Consider the following 12,462-nt stretch of genomic DNA (forward strand, 5'->3'; position numbering starts at 1 on the left):
AATTTTGCTTTTAAGATTGACGGTCATATCCGTCATACTCATGAATAATTCATGAAGACCGGATATAGAATAATCATTGAATGAGCAAGATGGTCTATTTATAGAAACAAAAATATTGTCGTACTTTGGATAACGAGACTTCATAGCGATAACTATTTTATCCATGTTAGACTGTTTATTGTTATCACTGGCTAAAATTATAAGAATAGCACCTCTCACGCACCCGCACAAACAGATATAATTCACTTCACAATATAATTAGTCTTTCTTTTCCTCAAGTGAAACCAATGCACGATTCATCTGTATGATCAAAGATAATACTGATAATATAATAGATAATGACTGCAGTTGTCATGATAAAGATTAAACAGCAATTATAAAGCTGATAATGATGTTCATAGTAATAATAATAATAATAATGATAATAATAATAATAATAATAATAATAATAATAATAATAATAATAATAATAATAATAATAATAATAATAATAATAATGATGATGATGATGATGATGATGATGATGATGATGATGATGATGATGATGATGATGATGATAATAATAATAATAATAATAATATTAATAATGATAATAATAATAATAATAATAATAATAATAATAATAATAATAATAATAATAATAATAATAATAATAATAATAATAATAATAATAATAATTTATATAATAAATTATTATTATTATTATTATTATTATTATTATTATTATTATTATTATTATTATAGTTACAACCAAAAATAATCGTAATGAACCCGCAAAGCAGGGAACAACCATTTATCGCTTTTTGAAAAACAACAAAACGTATCATCATATTTGTACATTATAACGATAATAAAACTTTACAAGACGATTAGAACAATGCAAATAATTGCATGAGAACCATTATTGTCTCTATAGATAGTGAATGGAATAAAGCGATTTAGAGATCTGTCGTATGTTAAAATGAATAAAAAACACGAATTCAAAATTCAGACCGTCGAATTCAAAGGGGAATGATGACTAACCAATGCGCCATCGGTTAGGCTAGCACAGATTTGAACCAGATCCGTTTGAGAATGACTTGGGTGAACGAGCAAAGTCCCTAAGGGTCATATTAATCTATCGATATTTTCTGGCCAAAATTTAATATACGTGTTTATTTCAATGTACGGTTGAGATGAGAAGGAGATAATTACTTGTTTATACAAGGGGCGGGAACGCAGTAATTTCTTTGCTCGTTCACTCAACTCATTCTCAAACGGATCTGGTTCCAATCTGTGCTAGCCTAGTCGTTGGCGAATTGGTTAGTTATCATTCCCATTTGAATGCGATGGTCTGAGTTTAAATCCTGATGGAGACAATAATTTTTTCCTCTTTTGACTTGTGTATTTTGACGGATCTGTCTTATAATTTACTAAAGCATGCAAAAGTACCGCCTTTGCATTGATAATATACTCCACAAAAGCTCCACTAATATATACTTAAAAGGCTTTGTAATGGTCCCAATCTAACAGCGACACGTGCCATTGGACAAGAGATGACGTCTGTAATGTTCTATTATACGTTCCTTTATTCAGAGTCATCGATGTTACCGTTAAGATACTCATTTTACATGTGAGGATAATGAGAACTCAACTATCTATGTTCTAATCCACAAGTCACAAACTGAATGTTACAAGACGATGCAACGAATCGCACAAATGAATCTATTTTATGTTATTGGTTTAGATAATCGTATATTTTCGAAAAAGACATTAAGTCAAAACACTATTTTTAAAACTCAAGGCAAAGCCGTCGTTATAATCAGATATGCTTGGTTCCGGCACGTCGCTTGATTCCAAAGAATTTAGCTAAAATACAATATTCAATAGGGTAGCCACCCTTTTGGAGATAAATCATTATCTATGTTTTCTTCATGGACACGAATAGTTTTCGTGTTCAGCCAATGTTGATCAGCCTTCATTATACTCTTTTTCAATTCTCACATTATGTAGGACATTGACCTTTCATCTCTAATCAGTTGTCTCCGAAAGAGAGCTCTACATTAAATGATCTAAGCACGTCACGTCGTCACATCGTGTGATTTAGGGAGAGACTTATGGTTTGGACACGTAATTAGGATGGAGAACGAAGAATTGCCAGAAATGTATGGAACTGAAACTCACAAGGGAAAAGAAAATCGGTAGCAGAAGGGAGATGCACGAATGAGTGGTATTGCTAAGACTGAAGACTGAAGACACCCAAGGAAAAATTAAAAAGCATGGAATTAACTGTTGGAGTAAATTATGACGGCTAAGAAATAATAAATTTAATCATTGCGAGTTCCTGGTGGTCTATGCCTAATGGGAGATACGCAGACCTATGTAAGAAAGAGCGGGAATGATGGGTAACTTATTGGAGCGGATAGTGGAGAACATCTATCTAGTAGAGGATTGTCTTGATAACGGAAGAAATAACATTATCATGAAAATCTCGCTATCGCTCATTTCTAAGTTGTAGTCGGAGGTGTTAATCTATCATAAACCCATAGTAATTGAGCCGAAAAGGGTCTGTCTTTGTAGATAACATTATGTGTATGTACCCCTCCCTCCCCGCTAAAATGGAATATTATAGGTCCATATTTACAGACATGTCGTGGAAACTTGGTCGCTCTCTAGTCAGTAGTAGCCTATTCAAACAACACGATTTCATTGTTGTAATGTGTTCGAGCCTTATATTTGATGAGCGCAAACCTTTTGCTATTATTGATCTTTAAATTTGATACATCTTGTACTTCTTTACAGGGGTCCCTAGCCAACAGCGACACTAAACATGTAGAACCAGACATGACGCCTGTTGGGTGATAATTCAAATGTTTTTCGTACAGAGCCAACGCTGTTAACGGCCAGTTACTCATTTTACACGTGAGTACGGTGAAAGAATGTTAGTAAAGAGTCTTTTCCAAGGATTCAAATATGCGCCGAGCGAGGCTCGAACCCTGGATCTTCCGATCCCAAAGCGAGTGTCAAACCACTAGACCACATACCCGCACAAAATTTGACCAGAAAACTCGTCCTTTAATTATCGATCGTGGTCCCATTTTGCGCTACATAAACCCCTTTTGGCTAGACATTATATAGCAAACTGATTATCTTTATTCATTGTAACCGAGGGGTACTGATGACCCAAATTTTTATGGTCTCGTTGTAATGGAACAACTCTCGGACCAACGCAAACTGTTCTCCATTACAACAATGTTAAACAAGCCCATACTTCGTCCGGCTATCAGACCTGTAAATATGTTCACGTCAGGTGTGGCCTTTAGCCTAAAATCGTATTTATCTCGGGTTTGTCAGAGAGCTGAACAATGAAAATATAGCCATAAATAACATTCTTGTATATCGCTTATAATTTGCTTATCGAAGATCAAGAATTGAATTTCTCTAAGAGTAAAAAAACCCGGTAAACTTCCAGTTTTCATTATCTTCGATTTCAATCCACTTTTCATCATCTGGTTAATCTCGACATAATAGAAGATTGATGAGGCTGGTCCCACGTGCACATATTTGCAGGTCTGATAACCAAACACAATTATGGGGTTGATTAAACAGTGTTGTAATGTATATCTTTTGCACTGGTTTGAGTCATTTCTATTGCAACATTGAGTCCAAAACGATTATCAGACCTGAAAATAAGAATACGTCGGGCTGGTTCAATTAAGATTCTATTCTTCTCTACTCCTTTATTTTCTCTGCTGCATATGTTTATATCATTTTTTTACACTCTAACACAATTCTTTGACTTTCCCTCGGTGTTACACTTAAAACTGACTGGCAAAATTTTGCGTTGGTGGAGAGATTTTCCAATACAAAAATTAGAAACAAACAATTTATCTGGGTTATTAGACCTGCAAATAAGAACACGTCAAATTAAGATCATGTTATCCTCTACCCTTCTATTTTCTTTGCTGCCAACTCTTATTTATTTTACACTCTAACACAATTCTTTTGGGGGTCCCGATAGCTCAGTTAGTAGAGCACTCACTATCTCGCAAAGGGACCGAATCGATCCCGGTTGAAGTCGATTTTTTTTTTTCAGACCCCCCTGTCCAACCAACAGTGATTGAGTAACTGTGTCTGTTACATCTGGTGGAAAGTACTTTATGGTAGACTTGCGTCCAATCCTAAGAGTGGCAACCAATCACTATTGTCCGTTTCACGCTATCGAAACCGGGGATAAAATCCGGTCCCATAGACCTAATGGCTCTGAAGGACTACTACTACTACAATATTTTTACATTCCCTCGCTGCTACACATGGATTAGTGACAATGGCAATCTTGTTTATTTTGCCGTGAAATCTTTTGTTAATGTCAAGAATCCCTGAAAACGAAAAAAAATAAAAAAATAAAATAAAAATAAAACGAGTGGATTATCGATTTGTTTTCACGATGTCAATGGGGTGTGATGACTACCTTTATTCAAGCTCAAGTGAGTTACAAAAATGCAGATAAATTGCTTACCAAATTTGTTTTCGTGAAAGAGGGAGTTGCTTTTTTTGCACGTTTTGAGATCAATAAAGAGTTGTTAGAAGCCGTGGATATAATAGAAATTGAATTTCTAGCCAAATGCTTTAGAACTAGGTTAAGTTTAGATGTCTTTAGGATGACAAATTGGCATCGTTTCTCAAAAATATCAAAGTGACAAATTAGGGAGCAGGCACTGGTGTATGATAAAGATCTGGTCTGTAAAATGTGCGTATGAAACAGTAAAAAAACAAAAACATCGGGGTTTTTTGTTGTTTAAAAAATGTTTCCCCCATATATTTTCTATCTTCTTTTTCCAGCACTTTTCATACATACTGCTATTCTATCTTACAGGTCGAAGACTAACATTTTTTTTCTCTGATAATTTAGACTTTAAACTCAATCCTCTATTGTCCAGTTCATTCTAACATAATATAATCTGTCAAAGTTAGATACATATATATATATATATATATATATATATATATATATATATATATATATATATATATGTTTGCTTTTCTGTGAGTTAGCAACCTCAGTTTTTGTCTTTTTTCTTCTATATCTATCTCTTTGCATTGATCAAATCAGGCAATTTGATTAGATTTGAGAATAAGACTTGCATTCTTTTTTATCACTGGAGTGATTCAACATTTTATTATAGTTCTTTACAATTCTGGCTATACTCGGGACAACATCTACAATGCGAGAAGGGAAGAGGTGTCTTTCTCTCACGCTGTGAAGCTCCTCATTATTTAACCAAAAATTAGGATCCCAAGGAAGAATGAGAAAAAACTAAGTTGGTTAATTTTGGTATTTTGACTGTCATTATTTTTGTGGTCAGGCTCCCCTGAGTACGCTTAGACATGACATAGATCTAGCAACCTTGTTTAAAAAATACAAATAGGCTGTTTGATTTTAGAAAAATCTAATTTATAAATCATTTGGAACTCTCTCTTTTTTTGGTCTTTACATTCTCTTAGGTAGTTAGATTGAGATTTGTCTGCAGGCAATATTGCAGTACTTATTTATTATAATTTATGATACTGCCTCTGTTTTTAACAACACAGTTTTTGCAATGTTAACCAATAACGCATACTGTGTTCTTCAATAAAACGGCAGTATATTAAAACAATATATAACAGGTTTTGACCAATGCCATCCATCAAGTGACAGATCACATACAAAATCGCTTTACATTAATAGGACAATGGGCCACCCATCTATGGGAAGTCAAAACGTATATATATATATATATATATATATATATGGTATTGTATGGTGACTAATGCACAGTATTGTCTACTCGAGAACTCAACCATTTAATTGCCTCACATTACAAAGGTCAATAAAACTGGCTTAATTTTAATGATACTTTATAGAAAAAAAATATGTGAGGAAAACTGCCACGATAAACTTTCGCCCCAGTTTATATTAAATCTTATTACAGTCCTTATTTCAAATTTACTGGCTAATTATTTTGAATTGGAAGGCTCCTTTTTAATACCGTGTGTCGCATATTAGTAATGCAGCAATAATATTGTTGGAAATAAGAGTTGCAAAGCGTAAACAATACAGTAAAAAGAACTCACATCAGTCTCTAAATTTGGTTTGAACTTTTGTATGTCTTCAACAACCTCCACTGTGGTTAAAGACAAGAAATCGATTGTCGGAGGAAAAAGGAAAAAATAAAACAAAAACTAAACGTCTGTTGGTTGCCAAATCCGGATTCAAATAAATTCCTTCACCAAATTATACCGGGCGTCAAATTCGAATCGATTTTTTCACGTTGAAGGGGAATTTTTGTTTTCAAATAAGGAGATCGAACTATTCGTGGTGTTGGGATATATAAATAACAATAACAATAATAGTTTTGATATAAATAAAATAAATAAATTTTGTCATAAAATTATTTATAAAAACGTGACTGATAATTTTGTTATTGTTTATCATTATTTGATGCTGCATTTGTCCAGAATCTAAAGTTGAAGGTGGAAGAATAGAGTTAGATCAAAAGAATATGACCAGTGGGAGGACGGGGAGACGGAATTCAATTAATGTAGGAGTCTATGGATCTATACAGATTAAAGCATGCACATAATAAAATGTATCACTGAATTAATTATTACAGGACTTATTAAAAAAGATACTCTTCTTTTCTTTGTACCTATATCCTTATGAAAGTATATTTTTTCGCCATCAACCAATCAAACAAGACGTTTCGTCTTTCTATATTCTATACTTAGTTCTGAATTGAAGTACAGTTTAAATTGTTTGTATTGGCCGAAGTGGGGTTTTCAACATTAAAAAAAAACCAGAGCATTTTTCTTATAGTGCAATGTCCACTACGTGTGCTTAAATCGCTTTACAAGGGGTCCCTAGCCAATCATTATAACTTAGATAGGACAAAACATGACGCCCAGTAGGCAATATTACAATTTATTTTTCGATAGAGACAACACTGTTAACTGTCCGATTTTCATTTTACACCTGCGTACGGTGAGAGAATGTAACTTAAAAGCAATCCAAATGTGTATTCACATGGAAAATACTTTACAACATTATTATGATTAAAAACAGCGTTCGAGACATCACAATCAGTTGACCCCTTAGTGTAATCAAGCCAAAAGAAAGTGTGAAGTATTGCACACATGTCGTTCCTCACTCTCTATCAATCTCTCTCTTACTCTCTCTCTCTCTCTCCCTCTCTCTCTCTATCGATCTCTCTATCTCTATCGATCTCCATCTCTCTCTGTCCCTCTCTTTCTCTCTCTCTCTCTCTCTCTCTCCCTCTCTCTCTCTCTCTCTCTCTCTCTCTCTCTCTCTCTCTCTCTCTCCAATCAGCTTCAAACTTATATTTGTGAAGCTGATTCATTTCATGAATCAGATTATAAACAATCTAGAAAACAAAGGCAACATTACAAAAAATATGGAATGTCATCTGCTGAACCAGGAATTGAAAAGTACAAGAAAAATGAGATCCCAGGGGAATACACATTCTGATTCTTTAAAAAAATTATTAGGAAGGAATGATAGTGTAAATGTACAGCCAAATCTTATATTATATGAGACCCGTCGCCTAAACGGAATTGTGGCGACATAAACCGGGCCTTAAAAAGTGAATTTATACTTAAAATGAGACGAAATAGGAACTTCGACTATACTGCAATTTGAGAAATTGTATCTATACTCCAAGGTAACGAAAAGAAATAAACTCCAAGTTAATCATTTGTGGCTAAAAATTCAATTTCCGGTAACAAGTGTATCGCAACATAATACCTCTTTGTGACGATAGAGTATTATAACAAAGCAAGCCATAATATCATGGGAGAAAGAAGATGTCGAATGTCGGCGGATCAAACCTCTGAAGTCTCGAATTTCACGATCGGCTGATCAAAACTCTGAAGTCTATATACGAGCTTTGCGCACCGTGTTTTATTTATTTTATTTTGGGCGGATCAGGTCATCAGATGTCTGATCCGCCCAAAATTAAATAACACCTGATGCGCAAAGCTCGTAAGTAGAGATTTCGAAGGTTTGATTCGCCGACAATCGATGTGCTTTGTATGAACTTCTTTTCAAAATGACAACTAATAACTTCAGTTAATTAAATCGAAAAAAAAATCGTTTAAGGTCGGGATGATCAAAAATTCAAACATATATAATATCCTTGTCTCTGTGTTTTGAAATCACTATCGACGTCAATATCAATATCGAGTTAAAATAGAAAAAAAATGAAAAGATAACAAGTAGGAGGAAGGAAGAGGACAATGCGCATGAGGAGGGGGAGGGTGCAGGAAAAGGAAGCGAAGAAGAGGAAGAAGAAGAAGAAGAAGAAGAAGAAGAAGAAGAAGAAGAAGAAGAAGAAGAAGAAGAAGAAGAAGAAGAAGAAGAAGAAGAAGAAGAATTGAAGAAGAAGAAGAAGAAGAAGAAGAAGTAACCGAATAGGACAGATTATTTCGTGTCTCCCAAAAACCAAGACACTGCAAGGATGTAAATGTGATGTTTGTACTAGACACAAATAAGTATCTATTTCCATTGACGAGACAATCCCCAACATCACGACTACCATAAGTGAGCTCACAAAATTGCTCAAATCGGTCAATAAGACATTAAGTACTGGAGTAAATAAAGACCTATTTCTAACAGTGTTAACCATTTATCGACAGACTTGGATATCAAATCTTGCGGCTTTGTGGTCTTGTGGTATGGCACACGCCTTCGGACCGGAAGGTCCAGAATTCGAATCTTGTTCCAAGTGGCTTGTAGATGAAACCTCTTTACTCACATTATTATCTCACTGTACTCAGGTGTAATACGAGTACCTGGCCGATAACAGCCTTGTCTCTGTCGAAAAGAAAAATTGTAACCATTGTAACAAGCGTCTTGTCTCCTCATACATGTTAAGTGTTGATGTTGGCTAAAGACCCCTTGTAAAGCGATTTAAGCGATTTAGTGGAATCGGCCTACACAACACTCAAGTTTTTAAGAATATATTGATGCATATCTGACAATCTCAAATTCATCGGACGCGTTTGGAGAAATCAATCCCTCCTTTTGGCCTTTCAGTCTGGAACAATCTATACCTGTGTCCTAGTAGTTCTCCGTCTTTTGATATTTTAAACGAATTTGAAAATGTTTCCATTTCTTGAGCTTATGGGGTGTAACTGTGTCTTGTGTGTCTTCTTCTTGTCTGCCAGTATCGCAGAAAAATTAATCGGTCAATGAGGTCTACTGTTACAATCAGACAGTTAATGTAAGAAATTATGATTTGGAGGAGAATAATCTTGTGGCTAACGGTTACTAGTAAAATTGTTATACTGTGGTACTCAATCATTTTTTAACAAAATTTAGGCCAGAAAAATATCGATCGATTAGAATATCTTGTCATCATATCATCTTGTCGAAAACTCTTAGTTATGGGACTTCATTGAATTTCCAGAATTGGGAGGTTTTCACAAGATCAGGGATCATTTTAATCGATCGATGTTTGAAGGACTTGTTTTCTGGCCAAAAGTTTTTAAAATGTGTTTTACAAAGTACGCCAGTATAGAATGATATATTTCCGATACTGAAAAATTCAGTGTTTATGTTACATTACAGATCCGTGTAGCAGTCACCGCTTCTTGTTAAACACGTCAACAATAAAATGGTTCCGAGACAAATAGTATTTGTCTGATGTATTGGTAAGAGTTAGAGTAGGTGAGAAATTTATGAGAGGTAAGAGGAAATAATAAAAAAAATTATTATTGGCTAGGGGAAATGTAAATAGGATTCCTTTCATGATATTATTTGGCTTGTATGAAGGGTCATCGATGTTTGAGACTCTTGTCTAACCCTTTTGGAAACATGATTTGATGAAATCTCCTGGTAACTTTCCTCTTTTCTTTAGTGTGTGTTGCTATTACCTTGACTGAAGCTGCCTATTGGATGGGAAAGAGCAAATGGGGTCATATATAGTAATATCAGGCAAATACATTGATTCCTGATACAGAATTGGGGAAATCATGATGTATATAGTTGACGAATTGGGCGTCACCGTAAAATTGGCAGGTTCAGTTATGAATTTGATTGCCTTTGATAATAAGAAAAACGACAATGGCGAGACGTAAAAAATGGAATTTGCTAATTGGGTTTGTCTATGTTCATTATATTTATGTAATTTGATATTATTGCATAGATTGTGTTAAGGTCTCTCAATTCACAGCGTATTTTATTTCTATCTACCAGCTCATCTTTTTCTACTGACAGTAAATACAAATCGAAGCGCCTGTATATTCTTGCTTTTCCCATTGGAAGTCTTTTGCGAGATATGTCATATTTTTTTCTTCTTTGGTTATGGATGATGTTGGTTAACCAGTTAACTGCCGTACTCTGGAAAGACATGTTCTGAGATCTCAGGTTTTAGAGTTTTTACCAAGGTGAGAGTCATTTAACTCGATTGATATTTGAAGGACGAGTTATCTGACCAAATTTTGAAGTACATGTTTTTTCAGTTAAGTGGTTTAAAAAAACTTTCAAAGTGTTTAAATGGCAATAGAAAAGCAGGTAATGGACAAACAAATGGTAAATGAATGAAAGAAAAAATCACATAATTATCGTGATAGAATAAAGTTAAATCAAAATTTAAAACAGCTCTCTTGATTTGCATACGACATGCTATTGTCGAGAAACTATTTTTCCTGTCATTGCAGCTTTTGTTTCAGAAACCGAATATTATATATTGTGTTATTATTCTATCCTGCATGAGTTAAACCAAGCAAATGTGGTCCATTTTAAAAATATTGGTCTCGTATTTGTATTTATTATGTGTTTTAAGATCTACCACCCCTTCAACTATCCCCCCCCCCCCCCCCCCCCCCCCCCCGCCGTCACTTCCATTCGTCAATCCCAAAGGCGTTTCTCTTAGTAGATTATGCACTGGTTTTGGCACCGATTCATGTAACTTCATGCCTTCTTCTTCCTCCCCAATCCCATCATATCCACCCCCCCCCCCCCCCCGTTCCATTATTTTACCCACCCAACCTATTCGTCTGTGGCTCTGCCCAGACTGACCTCAGTATATTCCTGATAAATTCAACAACAACAACACGAAAACAAACACCAGCCTTTGTTATGCAGTGACAAAAAACATTTTTTAAATTTTGATCAGACATTATTTACCCAGACACAATTATTGAGCTTCTATATACCAAAATATCCGCACTCTAAGGTTAGATATTATAACCTCCTTCTGATCAAAAAGCCTTCAACATGATAGTTTTAAAAAATGACTTTAAATTGAAACATTTGAAAATTCTATAACTTTCAATTCATAGATATGAATTAAACGTTTTCTGGTTGAAATAACATAATATGCACGTTTTGTCATCATTCAGCAGACCTCTCGCTGTCATTGCTACAAATATCTTAATCAGTCTCTCCGTCATATACCCTTATATTATTTAATATTTATTATCATTAATTTCCTTCTTTCTTACTTTTCTCCCCTCAGGTTTTATTGGGATTTATTTATGCTGGTGTTATTGATAGCAAACCTCATCATTCTTCCCGTCGCAATCTCCTTCTTCAACGATGACTTGAGCACACATTGGATAGTCTTCAACTGTATATCAGACACTGTCTTTTTTCTAGATATCGTCATCAACTTCCGCACAGGTAATTATAATTTATCTTCAGCTTTTGATAAAATGTTGACGCAGCTTAGTGAAACACAAAGAAAACTAAAACTTTGAGCATTTATATAACCCACAAAACTTTTTCGAAGCCTTTACAAGGGTACCCTAGCCAACAACACTTAACATGAAAGACGAGACATTACGCCTATTAGAACGGCTTCGGCTGAGTAATATTTGGTAGCAGAACATGGCCGTAAGGCAAATCGATAAACAGAGAATGTCGCTGGAAGTTCTTGAATGCATCGTGTTTATCATAGAATTACCGTTGAAGACACTAAACGATTTATTTCCTTTTGATGAATCAATCAACAGTTTCTTGATAAACTATGCTGCCTTAAGACAAGGGTAGCATATCGGGGGGAAAAAACAACAGATTTTACAAGAGACCTAAAAAATGTTTGCTCATAATATGTCTTTTAGTCTATTTAGTCGCATATCTTATTTTTTGAAATAAAACATTTATTGATTGACATAGAGTCACCAAATTCAGATAGCAAAATGCGCGTTGGGCTCAATAATCTACCAGTGTCAATATGTCAATTTGACCCAATTACAGACATGCGGCCTTATCACCTATGACGCCAAACTGTACACAAAGTTTCTTTCTGCTTGTGTGGCACTGTATCATTTACGCATTTCCAAATGCTTATCCTGCACTATTGTCAGCTCATATATGTGACCCTCCGCCTCGAAACGGTATTAAGTCGGATTTTTCAATTTTGGGTTTTTGGTACCCAATCATAGCTTATTTTATGCTTTAAAATTTGATACCAAATTTATACA

The 12,462-nt window shown here is 34.7% G+C and overlaps 1 protein-coding gene across 1 annotated transcript in view; it reads left to right on the plus strand.

Annotated features, from left to right (window-relative positions):
- LOC144964797 (potassium/sodium hyperpolarization-activated cyclic nucleotide-gated channel 3-like) overlaps nucleotides 1-12,462 on the plus strand; it is a 157,118-nt gene that overhangs the window by 44,139 nt on the left and 100,517 nt on the right. Inside the window, 1 exon segment of the mRNA XM_078899426.1 lies at nucleotides 11,496-11,659. Coding sequence (XP_078755552.1) covers nucleotides 11,496-11,659 — 164 coding nt within the window.

The sequence above is a fragment of the Berghia stephanieae genome, chromosome 2, assembly GCF_034508935.2.
Source record: "Berghia stephanieae isolate SIO BIC M18660-M18661 chromosome 2, UCSD_Bste_1.3, whole genome shotgun sequence".
NCBI lineage: Eukaryota > Metazoa > Mollusca > Gastropoda > Nudibranchia > Aeolidiidae > Berghia > Berghia stephanieae.